The 22,341-nt window shown below is 44.4% G+C and overlaps 1 protein-coding gene across 1 annotated transcript in view; it reads left to right on the top strand.

The window, feature by feature from the left end:
• Positions 1-22,341, top strand: part of cemip (cell migration inducing hyaluronidase 1) — a gene marked incomplete at its 5' end in the record, with an annotated part of 198,681 nt that overhangs the window by 68,747 nt on the left and 107,593 nt on the right. The window contains 7 exons of the mRNA XM_080729340.1: positions 114-260; positions 2,243-2,381; positions 6,977-7,213; positions 10,790-10,969; positions 17,446-17,516; positions 18,523-18,618; positions 21,370-21,491. Coding sequence (XP_080585466.1) covers positions 114-260; positions 2,243-2,381; positions 6,977-7,213; positions 10,790-10,969; positions 17,446-17,516; positions 18,523-18,618; positions 21,370-21,491 — 992 coding nt within the window. The remainder of the gene's footprint in view (positions 1-113; positions 261-2,242; positions 2,382-6,976; positions 7,214-10,789; positions 10,970-17,445; positions 17,517-18,522; positions 18,619-21,369; positions 21,492-22,341) is intronic.

Below are 22,341 nucleotides of genomic sequence, written 5' to 3'. Positions count from 1 at the left end.
TTTTCAACAGTTAAAGCATAAAATAATGATACACAATAATGTGTACCCGTTCTGAATGGGATTGAGTGTTGTTGATTGATTATGAACAGGTGTTTCTCGTTTGTCTCTTACAGGATGTCCAGACAAGCAGCCAGGACTGCAGCCATGGACCCCCGGTCACAGTGAGGACCACCGCGTCGTCATTGGTTACGGCAGGAAGGTCCTCCTCACTTCTTCAGCCACTGTCCACTCCATTGAGATCCTCAGCGGAGGTAACGTGGGTCAATGTATCTGTCCTTTAACACAGTGGTTCTCAACCTTTTCAGGCCGCGACCCCCCCCAAAGAATCATTTGGACTAGGGAGTGGACTACCCACCCTGACAAGCATTTGGAAATGTAGGAGTCGAGGCATTAGTTTGACTCGGTTCCACAGACAAATATTGTGAAAACAGCAAAAAAAATAATAATAATAAATATAAATATATCGTCGTTGTCGGGTGGAAAACTCGTATCTCCAAGTTTCAAATTTGTACGTTCTTTCGCAAAGTAAAGCCCTGCTTCATCATACAAGGCCGTCCCACAACAGTAGTGAAAACAGCAGATCTACAAGCACACAACGCCTCGCGGTGCGAGCAGATATCATATTTATATTATAATATAATATTGAAGAATGAAGAGTAGCAAGAGAGGTTTATTTTGTCACTCACTTAGACTGGTACAACTCAGCGAAATGTCGGTGTGGGCTTGTTCCGCAAGACTGGGCTAACAGCGGCAATACAATATACAAGCTAATTATAGAGGAAATACTGAAAATATATGACAATACGTTTAATGCACACACTTGAACCCTCTGTAAAGCAGCAATAGAGACTTTGCAATGGGGAATGTGCAGAGTTTGGTGGGGGGGGGGGGATAATAGAGTGTGCAGTGAGGCAATATGATATGCTTAGTGCACGTACCGGTACCATCATGAGAAAAACAAGCATGGTTATTTACATATTAATGCATTTTTTAGTTTGATTTAGATTTTTTTTTTCTTTTTGTTCTTTGATTTTGTCCTTGTTCAGCAGCGCTCTGACAGCCACAGGTAAAAAGCTCTTTCCACAGTAATAGAGATGGGATGTTCGCGAACGAATCGAGTATTTTGAACGGCTCTTTGAAATGAACGATGGGATCCGGTTCGCAGTAGGGAGCCGTACTCTTTTCTAATGAACAGTGTTGGGAAAAGTACTCAATTTCTTTACTTATTATGTAAAAGTATCAATACTGCAACGTGGAAATACTTTGCCACAAGTAGAAGTTTGGAATTAAAATGTACTTGAGTAAAAGTACAAAAGTATCGGTATCAAAATGCACTTAAAATACCAATAGTAGAAAATAGTCATTATGCAGAATGTCCCATTTCACAGTTTTTCCAATGTAGAAAATGTAGAAAAATAATTTGAAAATAGCAGATCTACAAGCTCACAATGCGACGCATTGTGAGCTTGTAGATCGGCTATTTTCAAATGGCAGAAATGTAGCCTGTATATATGGCTGAAATGTATAGGGTTGAAGTGAATTTGTAATTATAAAAAATCACCCAGTAAATAGTAACTAAAATGAGCCAGTCTTTTGAACGGCTCTTTGAAAGGAACGAATCCCAGAGATCCGGCTCACTTCAAAGAACCATAAATCCCATCTCTACACAGTAAGTCCTGAGCCCACAGGGCTTTGAGACACCTCAAGCGCCTGCCAGTCCATATCGTCACACATTTTTTAAATGTTTGACAGCTGTGTGTGTGTCGTTCGCCCCCGCTGAACCTGTTGAGCTGGAACGATGGGATTGCAGACATTCTAATGGAGATGTTTTGTGCATTATGTGCTGGAGTTGAAACGTGTGTGTGTGTGTGTGTGTGTGTGTGTGTGTGTGTGTGTGTGTGTGTGTGTGTGTGTGTGTGTGTGTGTGTGTGTGTGTGTGTGTGTGTGTGTGTGTGTGTGTGTGTGTGTGTGTGGGTGGGTGTCTAGCTATACTTATGGGTACTAAACGCATGTTCACACAGTCACCTGCAGGGGACCTCTGACAGTGTGGGGACAAAATAGTAGGTCCCCACAACGGTTAGGTTTAGGGTTAGGGTTAGGGGTTAGGTTTAGGGATAGAGGTTAGGGTAAGGCCACAGGACTTGCATAAAAATGAATGGAAGTCTATGTAATGTCCCCCCAAGTGATGTAATATATAGCGTGTGTCTGTGTGTCTCTCTCTCTCTCTCTCTCTCTGTTGTAGGAAAGCTGGTGGTTGCTGACACCAACAGGCCCATCTTGCTGCGTACCAAACACATTCTGATCGGGAACAAGGGTGAACTGCACATTGGAAGCCCAGACTGCCCATATAGAGGAAACCTCACCATCTCTTTATTTGGAAGGTACGGTCCTGACTCCTGTACAGGGACGTGCTGGGCCCCTGATTCAGCCCGGGAAAAAGAGTTGGAGAGGCCCTCATTTTTATTTATTTTTTAATATTTCGTCGTTGTCGGGTGGAAACCTTATATGTCCAAAACCGTTTGTTTTGTATTTATCATTTTAAAAATGATTTAAACTAGTGAAAACAGCCGATCTACAAGCACACAACGCCTCGCACCGCGAGGCGTTGTGTGCTTGTAGATCTGCTGTTTTCACTACTTTTGTGCAACGGCCTTGTATGATGAAGCAGGGCTTTGCTTTGCAAAAAAATGTATACATTTGAAACTTGGAGATACGAGGTTTCTGCCCGACAGTGACGATTTACTTTGTTGGCCGCACAGCCCCCAAAATGGAACGAAGGCTGACGTTTTATTTGTATTTTTTTCCTAATGGCCGGTCTGGACCGGCCGGGAATGAACCGGCCGTTCGGGAGTTGTCCCGCTTTTCCCAATGGCCAGCACGTCCCTGCTCCTGTATGAGGAATTGGCATGATGTGACTAAATGGCACTTGGTGTTAGTGGAAATCACAGTGATAACGTCACGTGCAATTTATGAGTGACATGACATCTGGTCTTGTACTGCCAAGCTAGTAGTAGCACAGATCCAGGCCAGGGGGTCTCCCACTGCACGTTACAGCCAAGACCTTTCAAGAATTGTTTGTCCATCTTGATTCAGAAATTCCCACAAAAAGAATGTTTCATTTTATTCATTTGGACCAAACTGTTACCAGAGTTTCAAAAGTTGTGACTTGACACTACGTCGGTATACACTTTTCCCCCTGTCAAAGTATTTCCACTAACTGCATGGATTTCCATTAAAAAATATATTAAGCAAATTTTCAAAAAGTCGGAAATCCACAAATAAATTAGAAGATTATTGGGTGCTTGAATGCTTGAATTGGGTTGGACTTGGTATTCACCAGTACAGTACCATTTCTTCCATATTTTGCCCATCTGAGCACCCACGTTTTAATACTTATAAGGCTAGTAATACAGCGCCGATTATAAATTGTAAGTAGGTCTAAAGCAGGGGTTTTCAAAGTGGGTGACGGGGCACCCTGGGGTGCCGCGACGGCAGTCCAGTGGTGCCTGCGAGATAATTTGATAATATTTGGAATTTATTTGGACACTTGAAAGAATATTTAGTAGGCCTATCATTTTAAACATGAAGTACAAAGTTATTTTCAGTCAGTTCTAACCAAAATGGCTATTATCTCAACGTTTTCCTCGCAATATAATCACTAAAATATCGTCACTGTCGGGCAGAAATCTCGTATCTCCAAGTTTCAAATGTGTGCGTCTTTTGGTAAAACAAAGCCCTGCTTCATCATACAAGACTGTCGCACAAAAGTAGTGAAAGCAGCCGATCTACAAGCTGTTTTCACTAGTTTAGTACATTTTATAGATGATAAATACAAAACGAACGGTTTTGGACATACAAGGTTTCCACACGACAACGACTAGGAGTGAAAATTATAATGTAGAGGTGCCTCGGATTATTTTTTTTTTCATGGGGTGCCCTGAGACAAAAAAGTTTGGGAACCCCTGGTCTAAAGTAATGAAGGACAAGCAGGGTGTGATGAAGAGTAGGTGTCTGACCAGCTCCAAATGTGATGATCATGATGAGCAGGGAGAGGCTAATGTGAATTCCTGCAGCTACTGTGGCTGTGCTAACTGGCTCCCACATGCAGGAAATACCAAAATCCACGGAATCCTCCACGGTTTGTGGCCGTCGCGAGGCAGCAGAAAGTCCTCAAACACTCACTTGATTCCTCTTTAGTTTATCGTCGTCTTCCTTTTTCTCCCAATAACGTCCTCTATACTTAGTGAAACCATCCTGAGCTGCACTTTACTTGGTGCTCTCTTTTTCCAATCCACATCAAATCCCTCCGCTGAAAATATTCAAAAAGCAAACGCGGCGTTGCAATGTGACACGTTTATTTTTGGCAAAGTGTTCCCCCAAAGATAGGGACGCTGGGATTCAAGTGGTTAAGAGACTTTATTCAGCGGCAAGAGACTGTAATAAAAGTCTACTTTTTTTCACTGTGCAATGCCATGTGTGTGATTGTCCCTTCTATGATGTGGTAGTTGGAACAAACTCAATGAGCCCATAAAAATCTATTTAAACCCATTCAGAACGGGTACACAGTATGTGTATTATTATTTTATGCTTTAACTATTGAAAAATAGCAGATATACAAGCTCACAGCACGGCACCGAGTGCCGCGCTGCGAGCTTGTAGATCTGCTATTTTTTGAAAAATCGTGAAAATTTGAATTTTGACCCGATTCTATAAGTGTCTTTTGAATCCTTCTAAGGTTTTTTGGGAAAAACCCTATGTTTCTCTGTCTGCAATCTGGCCAGCCATCGTCAAAGAAAAGGTCCTTTTCACTTAAATGGAGCTCAGTTAGTCTGTTCTTGAGAGACTACTATGTCAGTGGTTCTCAAACCTTTTCATGTGAAGGACCCCCAAAATGATATTTATCTGGCCACGGACCCCCATCTCAAAATATTTAGTTCCAGGGACCACCCAGAGGCAAAATTTGAGTTACAGACGTTCGCTTTAAAAAGACATCTATTCAAAGATTTTCCTCACATTTTCACGACTTTTTCAAAAATTGCAGATCTACAAGCTCGCAGCGCGGCACTCGGTGCCGCGCTGTGAGCTTGTATATCTGCTATTTTTCAACAGTTAAAGCATTCAATAATCCTAGGCCTAAATGGGTTAAATTGGATTGATTCAAATGTTTATGACCCCCTGCTGGACTCAAAAAAGGCATGACTCTCCCCTTTTTTCCCCCTTCCATGTGTTCCCGTCCCATTCATTTTGAAAGATGCCTTAGATTTGGTTCTTATTTCTGCTTACATATACTGTAAGGTCTTTGGACAAAAAGGCAACACTGCAGTGATCTCTCTCCAGAGATTAAATGTAATCATATCGTCTGTCAAACTGTGCTGTGAGCTCAGCATTTTGGTTCACCCTCAGAGGAGTCATTCTTCGGCGTGTGTGTGTGTGCGTGTGCGTGTGTGTGCGCGCGCGCGCGCGCGTGTGTGTGTGTGTGTGTGTGTGTGTGTGTGTGTGTGTGTGCGTGTGCGTGTGCGTGTGCGTGTGCGAGAGATTATAGTTTGGCTACAAGCAGCTAACATATGTTATCGTTTTTCACTTGTCTACTTCACAATTATTAATTGCTTCTGGTGGAACTTTTCAGATCTCTTTTCAAGCCCTCCCCCTCCTCACTATAGTGCATGTAAAAGTTAAAAAGATGGTATTAAGTCAGGGGTGGGCAACTTTGATGATGGTGAGGGCCAATATATTTCCACCTTCACTCCAGAGGGCCACATAGCATATTGCTACGTCCTACTTTGTAATTCTAGTATCTTATACAAAAGAAGCAAAAATAGCAGATCGGCTGATTGGCTATTTTTTGCTTCTTTTGAATTAGAATCCTGAATTATATTTTGTTATTTTTTTTATTGGAATCCTCAAATGTAACATTTTGATTATATACTCACGTTAACTTTATGAACCTAAATACAAAAACAATGGACATATACAAAATACATTTTAATACTACTATACTAGTCATTAAGCTACTAATATAGACTGACGGAATTAAAGCAGATCATGGTTGTAATTGTAACAGCTGAAATCAATAATATATCAGTATTCTGGTATTAACTAACTTGTGGGCCGCATTAAGTGAAGGTGGGGGGCCGCATGTGGCCCCCGGGCCGCACAATGCCCAGGTTTGTATTAAGTGATATTTCTACATGAACAGGTCAAATTGAAAACACTTTTTGAGCAAGAGTGGATGAACTTGGCAACCCACCTGAAAATGTAGGCTCATGTTCTGTTTATTAATCAGAAATAAACTTTGTAACTTTAACGTGTCTCTATGTCCACTAAGTTATAGCCTTACTCACATACTAACCTCGCCTACCAGGCTTTTCTGGGAGAAAGCCTGGTGTTCGTTCACAATAGGCCGTTTGGTTTCCGCCCAACGCGGCGGAAACCACTAGAAGAAGCGGTGTCGCTTTGATTTGCTTCCCTCCGTTTGTTTCCCCAATCCCTATTAAAATGTTTGAGTAGCCTAGTGTAGTCTTTCCAGTCGCTACGAGTTGGACTAAAAGATGCATAATACCAAACTCATTTTTCAAAAGCAAAACTACTCCGCACCAAGGAGTTTATTAGGTAGGCCCTAAATGTATGTCCTTGAGCGCAGGGGAATTATTTTGGGTTAAAACTGTTTCCGGTGGATAGTTCCACTGGAAACCATTAAAGTATCTCATATAACATTGAATGACAGACAAATAGAACACAGTACTATGCAGTAGATATGTAAAGAAAAACAAAAAAGAAAACAGTAAGTCTAAACAAACAGTATAAAGAAGGGGCAGGGGAGGGTAGTGTTGGGCTAGGTTCGTTTTTTTTTTTTTTTTTTTTTACCAGTTGCGAACGGCTGCTGCCTCCGGTTACAAGCCCGAAAAGTGAAGTGATCCCAGACTACTCACATACTGTACTTTTAGCCACTGATTTGCTAATCCTTGTGCCCCATCAGGTCTGATGACAGAGACACGGAGCACAGCTACTTCGGCCGGAAATACATCGGCGTGGGGACGGGGGGCACGCTGGAGGTCCACGGCCAGAAGAAGCTGTCGTGGACCTTCCTCAACAGGACCCTCCGCCCCGGAGAGGCCAACGAGAACAGCTACGTGTTCCAGAGGGGCTGGGGCAACCGAGGCATCATCATCCACGTCATCGACCCCAAGACGGGAGAGGTGCTGCACAACGACAGGTAGGGTTAGGTTCAGAGGTGCAGCAGTTCATTGAACTAAGCCATAGGCCTAGAATTATTGAATGTTTTAACCGGTGAAAAATAGCAGATATACAAGCTCACAGCGCGGCACCGAGTGCCGCGCTGCGAGCTTGTAGATCTGCTATTTTTGGAAAAAGTCGTGAAAATGTGTGCACATCTTTGAATGTTATGTATTTTCAAAGCGAACGTTTGTTACTCAAATTTTGCTTCTGGGGGGGGTCCCTGGAACTAGGGGTCCGAGGCCAAATACATATTATTTTGGGGGTCCTTCACATGAAAACGTTTGAGAACCACTGACATATTAGTCTCTACAAGAACAGACCAACTGAGCTCCATTTAAGTGAAAAGGACCTTTTCTTTGACGATGGCTGGCCAGATTGCTGACGTAGAAACATAGGTTTTTCAAAAAACCTTAGAAGGATTCAAAAGACACTTATAGAATCGGGTCAAAATTCAAATTTTCACGATTTTTCCAAAATAGCAGATCTACAAGCTCGCTGTGAGCTTGTATATCTGCTATTTTTCAATAGTTAAAGCATAAAATAATGATTCACAATACTGTGTACCCGTGGGTTAATTGGCTATTATAAAGAATAATCAATTTGGTTAGTTTAGTTTGGTTAGTTTCTAGTTAGTTTAGTTACAAAACACACTAACCACTTCATCCCTATATATATTTTCGGCCATTTGAAAATAGACGATCTACAAGCTCACAAAACGCGTTGTGAATTTGTAAATCGGCTATTTTCAAAAGATTTTTATAGTGTACATTTGAAAGCTTGTGAAATGGGACCTTCTGCATATCAGTACTTTCTTCTTTTGTTTACTTTTAGGTACGTTTTGATACCAATACTTTTGTACTTTTAGTAGTACATTTTTAATTCCTGCCTTTTACTTGTAACAGAGTATTTCTGCATTGCAGTATTGATATACTCTTACTCAACTAAAAAAAAACTTTTCCCACCATTGACTACAGTAGCCATAATGTAGACATAATGCTGAGCTAAGCAGCTGTGATGTGGCCTACCGTACAGAGCTTAAGTCATACAGAACAAGGCTGCTTTTATCCGCTGAGTTTAAATGAAAGAGATAAATATACCCCTAATGGATTGTGGCATTGTTTTGAAAAGGGGATATTGCATTTCAGAAAACTCATATCCCCCTTAATATATCTTTAGGATTAATTATCTTGTCTTCCTTTCATGCCAAATGGAGGTCAGCCGAATGTACACCCACACTGGCATTGTAAATAGATGATTGGGAAATTGAGGCAGGAGGGAGGATTCGAGCACTGGATTGTATCCAGTTTCTTTTAAGCCATTTAGGCCTAGAATTATTGAATGCTTTAACCAGTGAAAAAATAGCAGATATACAAGCTCACAGCGCGGCACCGAGTGCCGCGCTGCGAGCCTGTAGATCTGCTATTTTTTGAAAAAGTCGTGAAAATGTGTGCAAATCTTTGAGTATTTTCAAAGTGAAAGTTTGTAACTCAAATGTTGCTTCTGGGTGGTCCCTGGAATTAAATATTTTGAGATGCCAAATACATGTCATTTTGGGGGTCCTTCACATGAAAAGGTTTGAGAACCACTGACACAGCAGTCTCTCAAGAACAGACTAACTGAGCTCCAGTTAAGTGAAAAGGACCTTTTCTTTGACGATGGCTAGCCAGATTGCTGACATAGAAACATTGGTTTTTCAAAAAATCTTAAAAGGATTCAAAAGACACTTATAGAATCGGGTCAAAATTCTAATTTTCACGATTTTTCAAAAATAGCAGATCTACAAGCTCGCAGCGCGGCACTCGGTGCCGCGCTGTGAGCTTGTATATTTGCTATTTTTCAATAGTTAAAGCATAAAACAATGATACACAATAATGTGTACCCGTTCTAAATGGGTTTTAATGTAATGCCTTTACTCTGCCCTATCGATCAACACTTGTCTGATGGCACCCCGACAGCCATGAGAAAACATTTAATATGGGTGTTATTAAGATGCATTTAATATTCAGGCTGAGTGAACTGTAAAGAGATTAGGGAACAATTAAGAAATAATTAGAAGCGGATCACTTCCAAACATCTCTGTTGATTCTCGTGTGTCTGGGTGTGTGTGTGTGTGTGTGTGTGTGTGTGTGTGTGTGTGTGTGTGTGTGTGTGTGTGTGTGTGTGCGTGCGACGTGCGTGCGTGCGCGACTGCACGTATGTGTGTGTGCATGTGTGTGTGTGTGTGCTCGTGCGCGTGTGTGGCTTGTGTGTTGGCGTTTGTGCCTTTTGTACATAAGTTTGATCTCCGGGCTGCTTGCCCGTGGGTGCTCACATTCTGAACTTCATTAATTTCCTCAATTACATCTTTGGGGCGGGTTTTAATGATGTGAAATTACACCCGCGTTTCTGCATCAGTGCAACATTATTTCAGCCTAATTTAAGATGAGTTTAATTCAGTATGCGTACTCTACTACGCAGACATACTCAATGCACAGACATGTGCAGTACGTGTCTGTGTAAATAAATGATTTTCATGTCTTGTCTACTGAATATACATGTAGTCTAGCCTTAGCCTCGCAACAGCCAGACTCTCCTGGGAGTCCTCCATAGACAACGCTTTACGATGACGTAGTTACTCACTTTGACTGACAGGTCCAGTCCGTAGTCATCAGCGCATCAAAACATCGTCGGCAGAACAGCAAATACGTCTTTTTACCAATTATAGAGGGTTTAAGTGATACTGGATATGCAGCTCGGCAAATAAAAGGTGAATTGAACCCGGTGCATTGCATAACAGAATGGAGGATATCACGATAAATTAAATCTCCATGATACGATTATCGTGAGTGTTTTTTATCACGATAAACGATAATATCACTTATCGTCCCATCCCTATTTCTGAGTTTTGAATATGCAGCAGGTGACCACTTGGGCATTTAGCAATAGATGCATGCAGCCAATAAACAACTGAGTTTTACTTAAAACGGGTACACCTTATTGTGTATCATTATTTTATGCTTTAACTATGCTTTAAAATCGTGAAAATTTGAATTTTGACACAATTCTATAAGTGTCTTTTGAATCCTTCTAAGATTTTTTGTTTCTATGTTTCTATGTCAGCAATCTGGCCAGCCATTGTCAAAGAAAAGGTCCTTTTCACTTAACTGGAGCTCAGTTAGTCTGTTCTTGAGATACTACTATGTCAGTGGTTCTCAAACCTTTTCATGTGAAGGACCCCCAAACTTATATTTATTTGGACACGGACCCGCATCTCAAAATATCTAGTTCTAGGGACCACCCAGAAGCAAAATTTTAGTTACAAACGTTCGCTTTGAGAATACATATATTCAAAGATTTGCACACATTTTCACGACTTTTTTTTCAAAAATAGCAGATCTACAAGCTCGCAGCGCGGCACTCGGTGCCGCGCTGTGAGCTTGTATATCTGCTATTTTTCACTGGTTAAAGCATTCAATAATTCTAGGCCTAAATGGGTTAAATTTGACGCATTATCTGCAACGGCCTCCTCCTCATCGTTCTTCTCTCTCCCCCTCTCCCCTAACCCCTCCACCAGGTTTGACACATATCGCAGCAAGGACGAGAGCCTCCGCCTGGCCAAGTATGTGGACGCCGTGGAACAGGGAATGATCCTGGCCATGGTGGTCAACGACGAGGGCTCCAACAACCTGGAGGACACGGCCAAGAAGAGCCTCTCCAAGCTGGGCAGCCAGCAGATCACCCGGCTGGGCTTTCGGTAGGGAGAGCACACCGCCTCGCTGAAATGCAGTGATGGGCTCTATGCACCCATAGACTGTATAAAAGATTTGGACAAAGCAAAGCCATTGGTTTCTATGCAGCGCAAATGACACAATATGGGTCCTTGGCATGGGTGTTGCCATCATAGATTGTAAAGGCACCAGAGGATGCTATTGGCTGCCAACGGTCACGTGCAACTGCAGAGATACATGGGAGAATGTGGTCGGAGCCTCCCGAAATACAGTACACGAAGAAGAACACAGCCGGCTGGTATTAGTTTAGTTGGCCACGCCCCCCGCAACTTTATCATCAATTTCAACATAAATGGGACCTTATTTTCACAAAACGCATATAATCGTGATTGAAAGGCAATTTCTAACTAGCGATAGGAACCATAAAGTATTTATGAAAATGTTAAATAAGGTTAGAAAACTAAAGGGGAAAATGAATGGGGTCCAATGGAGAACAATTTCTTTTTGCGATCGGCCGGGGGGGAAAACAGCGCAACTAGCGGCCAATCATAGAAGTTTTACTTCCGTATTGGAGTCATCTTAAATCGGCGGAACTATGCCCCTGTATGCACCGCATGTCATATTGGACAGAAATTGGGCCCTTTCCTTCTCCTACTTCACAGGTGTTACCAGTGATTGTAATGAAGGCTCTGTTCCATTTAGTGTAGCACAGAGGCGTCAGTTCAGCGAAAGCTTAGGTATGGCAACATGACTGGTGTCTTGCACGCGCGCGCCAGTCATGTTACCATACCTTAGCAACAGCCACGACGAAGAGTACATTTTATTATTTTCTCCCTGTAGCCATGGTATGGCAGCTGCCATAGCTTGCCATACCCAATTGACGCCTCTGTCTTAAACGTTAACTCTGACTGTACAAATGTTTCCTTTTGTACACTCTCGGAGTTACAAACCCATAAGGGGCCATTTGGAACCCCCCTCAAGGAAACTTTGAGACCCACTGGTGCAGTAGAGCAGGGGTCTTCAACAGGGGGTCCGGGACCCCTAGGGGGTCCTCAGAGTTACTACAGAGGGTCCTCCAAATCTTTGTGTGATAGGAACTTTTTTTTTTTTTTTTTTACTCCTTTCTTATATTATCCACTTGAACCCTAGCGTCCATATTCTGAGAACTTTGGACAAAAATAGCAGATCTACAAGCTCACAACGCCTCGCAGCACAAGGCATTGTGAGCTTGTAGATCGGCTATTTTCGGCAAAGAACTTTGGAGGGGGAAAAGAGCAGACTTAAGTACAGTTAAAGGTCAAGTTTTATTAAGTATTGACCGTTCATTGAAGTGGTTAAATATCTGAAAACACACATTAACATGAATCCAAAATACACTGTTGATCGTGCTGTCAAACATTGAAACAGTATATCTATGAACAGATTGTGGGGGTCCCTGCTTCATCTCTCTCTCAACCAAGGGGTCCTTGGCCTGAACACGTTGAAGACCCCTGCAGTAGTGGGTGTTTCCAGAGAGCCAACATCATGCACAATATCAGCACCCTGACTCTGTTTGACCAGAATGGAACAGAGCATTCATTAGTAGAACTGTTAAGACCCATGAAGGAAGTAATGAAGGGGCCCAATTTCTTTCCACTATGGCTGCTGTGCATCGAGCCTATAGAGGGTATGCGTGTGACATCACTCTTGCTGGAAGTTATGTGGGAACACCTACTGAGTGGCAAAAAAAACGAATTTCTGCCAGCCCATACATCCAAACAGAAAAGTCCTATCTGATTGCATTAAACAAAGTTAAACTCACCAACATTGCACTGTACTTAAAGCTTGAATTGTCCTCTTTCTTTATGCAAAGTTTTTGTTTCATAAAAAAATCCACCATAGACATGTTATGAGCTACTTTCTGTCAAGACATTCTGTGCAGGGGGTTATTTTTCCAAGTGTCAGTTTGGAAGCACTCGTTTTCAACAACACAACATCCTGCTGCCTCCTGCATTATTTGCAATTTAGAAACAGGTGGTATGCAGGGCCGTTGAGTGATTTGCAACTAGCACTTCCAAACTCCAATGCTCCATGCTGCTCAATGTTTTGCCACTCAGTCTAGATTAGGGGGGCGGGTCCCAGTGGACGTGCATACCCTCTATTTGGTGTGCCAATGGGGCTCTTAAGTCTGACATCATTTTGTAGGCAGAGGAGAACTTTTGGGGCCAAAAGGCCCCAGCGGCAGCGCCCATGAATATTTTTACTATTTACTAATTTGTCTTCTCTTTCTTGTTGACAAGAAAGTGGTAGAATTATACTTTAGTCGTTATTTTTGTCTCGGATCTGTTGAAATAGCGAGGGACACATATTGACAATAAATCTGGTCTGACTACAAAATGATGTCATGGCTTAAAAGCCCCATATGTAGTTCTAGAGCGGCCATTTCTTGGGTCAACACAGCCTTACACAGGTGTTCTGATTGGAGTAGCGCATTAGTTCTGTCAATCAAACAATTGAAACACCTATGTCTGACCAAAAATATGGCCGTTCTAGGACTACAATTGCGTCACCGTTGGCACACACTATATGCTCACCTTCAAAGCTAATCCCCTGGCTTCTCTGTGCTCTGCACTGTAACCCCAGTGGACTGGAGTACACGGTCTACCATGCAGACCGTTTCCTTTCTCCCTGTGCCATTTCTAGCAGGCTTTTTTGGGGGGATAGATTTCAGTAATTTCCTTAATCTCAGAAGACCTTTTGGAGGAATTCACGGCAAAGCGATAAACGCTCTCTCAATTTAACATCTGAACAAGCACGCGTGAGCCACAGCTCTGCATGCGTACCTTAAACCGCAACCGTATATCCCTAAGCCGGAACCCATGAGTGGTTTCTGATGCTCGGCGCGAGCCGGGTACAAGGGCAACTGCAGTTTAATCCTCCGCGTGGCTGCCAGCGGAGCGTGCCGAGCGGAACGCGGCGCGGGTTTCCTGATGATAGCAGTTTGATCCGTCGCCTCTCTGCCGGTATAACGCCGGAGCCGACACTCAGCGCTACGCTACGCTACGCCAGCTGATCCTGCATAGCTATGTGGCACGGCAATAACATCACACTGTGATTTATAGACTGGTGACAGACACCCAACACCGTCTCTCTCTCTCTCTCTCTCTCTGTCTGCCTCTGCCACTCACTTTTATTTCATTCGTCTTTCCATCTCTCTTAATCTCCCTCTCCCACTCTTCTCTCTGTTTGTTTGGTTATTTATCCCTCTCCGCTGTTCTCTCCTCTCTCTCTCTCTTACACACATGCACTCGCGCGCGCGCGCGCACGCGCGCACGCACGCATTGGCCCCGTTTTGCCAACATCACCCCGGCGTTGGAAGAGACAGAGAGAGAGAGAGAGTCGAGAGAGAAGCCAGGCCTGTCAGTCTCACTCTAGTATTAGTATGTGAGGAATGCATGGGAAATAGAGACTGAATCATTCCATGATAACAGACCCCGAGAGACGTCTCCGAAGTTCTTGACACGAGTGGGTTCAGTAACAGAAGAGCTCGCTCGCTAAATTATTTTCATACATTCCCCAGACAAGACTCGACTGCGCTGTGGGTCGCATTCAACAACAGAAGTATGCAACGCACGCTGGGCAATGTGGGTTAACATAATAACCCATAAGTGTTACTGTATGCGTGTGTGTGTGCGCGCGCGTGTCTGTGTGTACACAGTATACCATTCACTGTCTGAAACATGCCTGGCTGTGGCCGTGAAGAGGAGAAGGTTGGCAGTGGTAGGTCTCGTGGTAAGCCTGTGGCCCACAGGGGCGTCACAAGGGGGGGGGGGGGGGGAGTGGGACTGAGTTACCAGGGCCCAAGGTGGAGGGGGGCCTTAATTATTTTATGCTTTAACTATTGAAAAATAGCAGATATACAAGCTCACAGCGCGGCACCGAGTGCCGCGCTGCGAGCTTGTAGATCTTCTGTTTTTGAAAAGTTGTGAAAATGTGTGCAAATCTTTGAATATATGTATTTTTTTAAGTGAACATTTGTAACTAAAATTTAACTTCTGGGGGGGGGGGGGGGGGGTCCCTGGAACTAAATATTTTGAGATATGGGAGTCCGTGGCCAAATACATATCATTTTGGGGGTCCTTGACATGAAAAACTTTGAGCACCACTGACATTGAAACATTTTTCAAAAAGAACCTAAGGATTTGAAATAAGCTGCGAGCTTGTAGATCTGCTATTTTTTTCAATAGTTAAAGCACAAAATAATGTGTTTCCCAGTTCATGGGGGGGGGGGGGGCCTCAGTGAATCCTTGTACCCAGGGCCCAGAATTTGGTGCGACACCCCAGGTGGGCCAGCTAGTGTTATGAAACCCTATGCCTACGAGCAGGCCGCAGGAAACACTCTGTCAACCACAAGAGGAAAAACAGGGATGAATAGAGAGAGAGAGAGAGAGAGAGAGAGAGAGAGAGAGAGAGAGAGAGAGAGAGAGAGAGAGAGAGAGAGAGAGAGAGAGAGAGAGAGAGAGAGAGAGAGAGTAAACAGACTGACAGAAAGAAGAGACAAATCACATCTGAACAAGGCATGACAGCGATGGCGAGGAAACTCTCCACTTTTGGTGGAGAAAGAGTTTATACAGCCATTCATTCACAAACCTAACATTCAGGGACGTGCTGGCCATTGGGAAAAGCGGGACAACTCCCAAACGGCCCGGTTCATTCCCGGGCCGGTCCAGGCCGGCCATTAGGAAAAAAATAAAAATAAAATTTCGTTACATTTTGGGCGGCCAACAAAGTAAATCGTCACTGTTGGGCAGAAACCTTGTATCTCCAAGTTTCAAATTTGTATATTTTTTCGCAAAGCAAAGCCCTGCTTCATCATACAAGGCCGTCGCACAAAAGTAGTGAAAACAGCAGATCTACAAGCACACAACGCCTCGCACACGCGAGGCGCTGTGTGCTTGTAGATCGGCTGTTTTCACTAGTTTAAATCATTTTTAAAATGATAAATACAAAACTAACGGTTTTGGACGTACAAGGTTTCCACCCGACAACGACGAAATACAACTCATGTAATTGGCCCACTGGCTTGTCACTTGTCATGATCTGAAATGGCAAAGTAGCAGCAGCGCTATAGAGAGAGATCTCTCTCTATAGCGCGCAATGAGGGCCTCTCCAACTCTTTTTCCCGGGCTGAATCAGGGGCCCAGCATGTCCCTGCTAACTTTGATCCTAGCAGAGGCTTGGGGGGGGTTGCCAGAGAGACGGAGGGTTGGTCTCTCTAATAACTCTTGTCGCCCTGTCTGCAGACATCACCGCCAACCAAACAGGCCGACCATGGCCTTGCGGGGAGGGGGAGACGATGCCGTGTTATTTGCGGCGTGCCAAGGGAACTTTTTAATAAGCTGTAATTTATGAAGCGGCAAAGACTCTGTAATCAATTCTAGGCGTATGTAATTTACGTGTGCTTAACAAGCGTGGAGAGAGACGCTAGCCGAAGAGAGGTGTTTGTGTGCGTTGTTGTGGCAGGAGAGGGTTAATGTCAGAGAGAGCTCACATTCTGTTTCATGGTTTCTGGACGGAGAAGGTCCAGTATGATGATGTGATTAGGAATGCTGTGTGTTCTGCATTGAGTGGGAACATTGCTGTGCATCTCGCTGGCTTTGCATCACCGTCAGAAACAATGCCACATACTGTATCTGCCTCTGACTGGGTCGCACGCGCACGCACGCACGCACACGCACACACACACACACACACACACACACACACACACACACACACACACACACACACACACACACACACACACACACACACACACACACACACACATGCATACCATACTGCACAAGGTGAACACACATCACTGCTTCACCCACACCTCAACCTCCTCTCACACACAAACATAGGCACATTATGTGATGCCAGCCAGCTACTCACGTGTGTGTGCACGCACACTCACGCACACACGCACACGCACGCACACACACACACACACACACACACACACACACACACACACACACGTTATGTCCGCTGCCTTCCCTGTCCCGTTGACGGCCAGCGAGTCTTCACAGTGAGTGTTGCATGCTGGGAGAGCCAATTAAATTACCTTGACTCTCCCTGGGTGGTTCTGTCAGCCTCTTATTGTCTGTGCATCACCATCGTTAGCACTGCCACCGACTGTGTGTGTGTGTGTGCGTGTGCGTGTGTGTGCGTGTGTTTGTGTGCGTGTGCACCGTGGTTTTAATGGACCATTCTTTCTCTTTCCTCTCCCCCTCTCTTGCTGTCCGTCTATTTCCCCTCATTTCCCTCTCTCTCTCTCTCTCTCTCTCCCACCTTTCTCTCCTCCACCCTCGTCTTCCTGTCTCCGATCACCCCTCTCTATCACCCTCCTCACCCCTTGCTTCCTGTCACCTCCTCTCCCTCCCCTGTCTGTCTCTCTCTCTCTCTCTCTCTCTCTCTCTCTCTCTCTCTCTCTCTCTCTCTCTCTCTCTCTCTCTGTCCATGTGTGTGCACTCCTCAGGCATTCGTGGAGTTTCATAGTGGTGAAAGGCGACACCTCCTCTGCAGTGGAGGATCGTGCCGTGTACCAAGGTAGGAACCCACCTTTATAGCCTCGCGTCTCCTTATCACCTACACCAGGGTTCCCCAATTAGTTTTCCCCAAGGGCCGAATCATGTCTAGGGTACCAAGCTGAGGGCCACAACATTGCAGGGGGCGACGGTGGCGTTCCCGCTACTCCAGCGACAGTTTTCGTCGTTGTCGGGTGAAAATCTTGTATGTCCAAAAACCGTTCGTTTTGAATTTATCATTTTAAAAATGATTTAAACTAGTGATAACAGCCGATCTACAAGCATACAACGCCTCGCGGCGCGAGGCATTGTGTGCTTGTAGATCTGCTGTTTTCACTACTTTTGTGCGACGGCCTTGTATGATTTGCGAAAGAACGTGCAAATTTGGAGATACGAGAAATGGCCCGCGGGCCGCCTATTGGGGAACCCTGACCTACAGCATACTGTGCTTTTCATCTATGCAGCTTCGCCTATAAATGCAAAATGTATTATATTGCAACTCAATGTACAGTACGAAAGGTTCCGCTGTATATGAATACAGCTTGATTGATCGGTCTTATCTTTCTGCCCGTCTCGCTGAATAATTCACACATCATTTCCCGCAGGATTTACTTTCCGTGTGTTTCTCTCATACTGCACCAAAGTGCACCATATACTCTCAGCGTATTTTGCGGTTGCAGGGATTTTTCATACTGTAGTTGGCATGAGCTCACAATAAGTAATATATACGGTAATGGAACTTTTCACACTTGACAACGTAAACATTCTAAATGGGTCCGGGTTTATTTCCTGTCGCGGTGGTTATGAATAATATCCGTTGGCTGACAGGTAATAAACTTGGACCCAGACTGTTTGTTCCCTAGCAACACAATCCCAGTGACAAGGTCTCTGCTAAATGCTTTTTACCTTGATGACTGACACTCTGTGTGTGTGTGTGTTTGTGTGTGTGTGTGTGTGTGTGTGTGTGTGTGTGTGTGTGTGTGTGTGTGCGTGCGTATACGTGCTTGGGTGTGTGTGTGTTTGTGCAGGGACCAAGGCTTCGTCTGAGGCCCGGAGTTCTCGCGTGTTCCAGTGGGGATACGGGGAACATTTCAACGTCACCACCAGCAGCCAGTGGGTACAAGGTACTGTACAGTTAACATTCTCATCCCTACTCATCATCAGATCTGGATGTCGAAGGTACAGTTCGTTTGGCATCTACATAGGGCTGTCACAATTATGACATAATCGTCTAATCGCAATTATTTTTCATAATCGTCATAATCGTTTCCATGTTGACAAATGTTAATATATTTTTTTAAAAAAAATCAAAAATAGTGGAAATAGCAGATCTACAAGCTCACAACGCGTGGCATCGCGGCGCGTTGTGAGCTTGTAGATCGGCTATTTCCACTATCAATCTTCTTTTTTAAGTATAAAGTTGTCAAATATGTCAGTAATTTCTGTTATGTGTCATATCTGCCATGTGCAACTTCAAAGCCTAAAAGCCAAACAGAAATGTAATTGTCAACGAGAAAAACACAATTAAATCGTTAATCGCAATTATTTGAGTGACAATTAATCGTCATGTAAAATGTCATAATCGTGACAGCCCTACATCCACATGCTGATGAAGAGATTAAACCGTGTGCATGCTGTGTTGTTCAAGCACCGTGTCGACTCAGTGCACAATTGTGGCGTTAAAGGTTCTACAACAGCTCTCACCTAGGCCATTGTAAATAAATGGTGCATTTATATAAATGGTGCATTTATAATGCCTTCATCCAAGGCGTTTTACAATGATTGTGCATTACATTCACCCACACATTTCATACACCGATGGCGGAGGACAGGGACATGCTGGGCCCCTGATTCAACCCGGGAAAAAGAGTTGGAGAGGCCCTCATTGCGCGCTATAGAGAGAGATCTCTCTCTATAGCGCTGCTGCTACTCAAAGATTTGCCATTTCAGATCATGACAAGTGACAAGCCAGTGGGCCAATTACAGGAGTTATATTTCGTCGTTGTCGGGTGGAAACCTTGTACGTCCAAAACCGTTTGTTTTGCATTTATCATTTTAAAAATGATTTAGACTAGTGAAAACAGCCGATCTACAAGCACACAACGCCTCGCACCGCGAGGCGTTGTGTGCTTGTAGATCTGCTGTTTTCACTACTTTTGTGCGACGGCCTTGTATGATGAAGCAGGGCTTTACTTTGCGAAAGAACGTACAAATTTGAAAATTTGATACGAGGTGCATTTATATAAATGGTGCATTTATCCAAGGTGCTTTACAATGATTGTGCATTACATTCACCCACACATTTCATACACCCGATGGCGGAGGAAACCATGCAAGGCACCAATAACCTGCTTGTCGGGAGCAATTAGGGATTCAGTCAGTGTATTGCTCAAGGACACTTCGACTCTGGGGGATCCCGGGCTCGAACTGGGAACCTTTCCGCTTCCCAATCGGCCGCTCTACCGTACCTCCCGAGTCCTTGTCTATTCCCAGTCTATCATTTGAATTGAGTTTCTTCATTGATTAGCCTTGGCATCATCATCACGGCATCATCTACTCGTCAATACGTCTCTAATGACACCGAGAATGCTAATGACATTGAGATCAGCAGGCTGCGTCTATCGATTGACTTCCACACCGCCGCTGCCGTGAGACTCGATTAGAATACAAAGCTCATCAGAGTTACTGCGCTAATATTGAGTTAACTCTTTGAAGACATGATGGCAGACATGTTTGCGCAGGCAGGCACGCGCACACACGCTCACACACACACCAACATATTCTCACCTTCAAAGCGTCAGACAACTGACGCCCTGTCAAGTACCGTAAAGCGTCGGACGAGGGGATGCTTTGGGTTTGCCTACTGTGTCAAGGGTTGGACGAATTGTGTATGGCCAGTGGTCTAAGAAGAAAGAAAAAAAAGCGTCGTTCCCAAAGCGAGATTCGATACCGCTATGAAGGATTTACCAGCCACCCGACGCTACCGTTCACGCCACTATAAACGACGGAGCCGCGCCGTCTCAGGCGCCGATGAGCACCGAGAGCCGCCGCCGAGGGAGCGGTAGCGACTGAGTCGCCGTGGCGAACGGTGCAAACGGCGCATAAGCCGACTCAGCGGCGTTACCGAATTATGTGCCGTTATGGACAGAATAGTACATTTTGACCAGGGGACTGCTTCCGCGTCCGAATGCGGCTCAAAGAAGGGACTGATGACAGCTAAAACTGAGACCTGGGTTCGATTCCCCGTGACTGGAAAATATTCCAGTAAACACATGTCGGCGCGGGTGTACTAAGACTCTCCGTTCTCGTCTGACCATAGACGCTGTAAGCGTTCCAAAGCGTCGCACGGGTGAAGCAGAAGGCGAGTTGGGAACACGTCGGGAGGGTGAAGCAGAGGGGGTGAGAATGGGCTGCACACACACACACACACACACACACACACACACAGTCAAATACTCAGCTTTAATTAAATTAAATTTGGAGAGCGTGACAATGGACCCAATTGTTGTAGCAGCGGACCATAGCAAGAATTCTGAGGAGAGAGCACTTCAGCTACTGTTGCCACTGGACAGGAAGATAACAACCTTAGAATGTGTGTGTGTGTGTGTGTGTGTGTGTGCGTTATTGTTCTTGCTACATACTGAGCTCCGTGTGTGTGTGTGTGTGTGTGTGTGTGTGTGTGTGTGTGTGTGTGTGTGTGTGTGTGTGTGTGTGTGTGTGTGTGTGTGTGTGTGTGTGTGTGTGTGTGTGTGTGTGTGTGTGTGTGTGTGTGTGTGTGTGTGTGTGTGTGTGTGTGTGTGTTCCTAACCACTTCCATTACTAGCATTATTAATATTTGTTTGTGTGTGTTTGTGTACGTATTTTGTGCCCTACAGAGGCAGAGTGGACTGAGTGGTTCGACAGGGATGACGAGAGGGGCTCTGGAGACTGGGAGAAGCTGTCAGATCTCCACAAGGCCTACCCTGACCGCCTCTGTAGCAACCCAATGGACATTCAGGTGAAACACACGCACACGCACACACACGCTCGCGCAGTCACGCGCGCACATACACACACGCACAAGTGCGCACGCACACACACACACACACACACACACACACACACACACACACACACACACACACACACACACACACACACACACACACACACACACACCACTAGCGCATGTGAGAATAAGGTTAAGGTTAAAGTTAAACTTTATTGTTCCCAAGGGGAAATTGTGTCTCGGGCTGCAGTGCGACGGTTTGTTGCTTGGCATAAAAAGTGGGTTTATACGGTCATAAAAGTCCTGGTATTAGAAAACCGTCTTTTCCTGACCTGGAAAAGTTTCGGACATTCATAAAATGCTGAAGGTTTTGGAAAAGTCATGGAAGTCACTTTCATAAATATTTGAACGACACTAGTTTTCGACGAAAAACCCTCTCCACGGTGGTTGAGAGGAACTTTACATTATCGGATCGTTTACACAGGATCGAATCGGACGGATATCAAAATGATTCTCGATATGTTGTGTCCATATGAAGACCCATTAACCCATTTAGAACAGGTACACATTATTGTGTATCATTATTGTATGCTTTAACTACTGATAAATAGCAGATAGCTTGTAGATCTGCTATTTTTGAAAAATCGTGAAAATTAGAATTTTGACCTGATTCTATAAGTGTCTTTTGAATCCTTCTAAGGTTTTTTGAAAAACCTATGTTTCTATGTGTCGGCAATCTGGCCAGCCATCGTCAAAGAAAAGGTCCTTTTCACTTAACTGGAGCTCAGTTAGTCTGTTCTTGAGAGACTACTATGTCAGTGGTTCTCAAACCTTTTCATGTGAAGGACCCCCAAAACGA

This window comes from Nannobrachium achirus, assembly GCF_963921795.1.
Source record: "Nannobrachium achirus genome assembly, chromosome: 7".
NCBI classification, from domain to species: Eukaryota; Metazoa; Chordata; class Actinopteri; order Myctophiformes; family Myctophidae; genus Nannobrachium; species Nannobrachium achirus.
The sequence above is the reverse complement of the archived record's forward strand: the minus strand, read 5'-3'. Positions and strand labels throughout refer to the sequence as shown.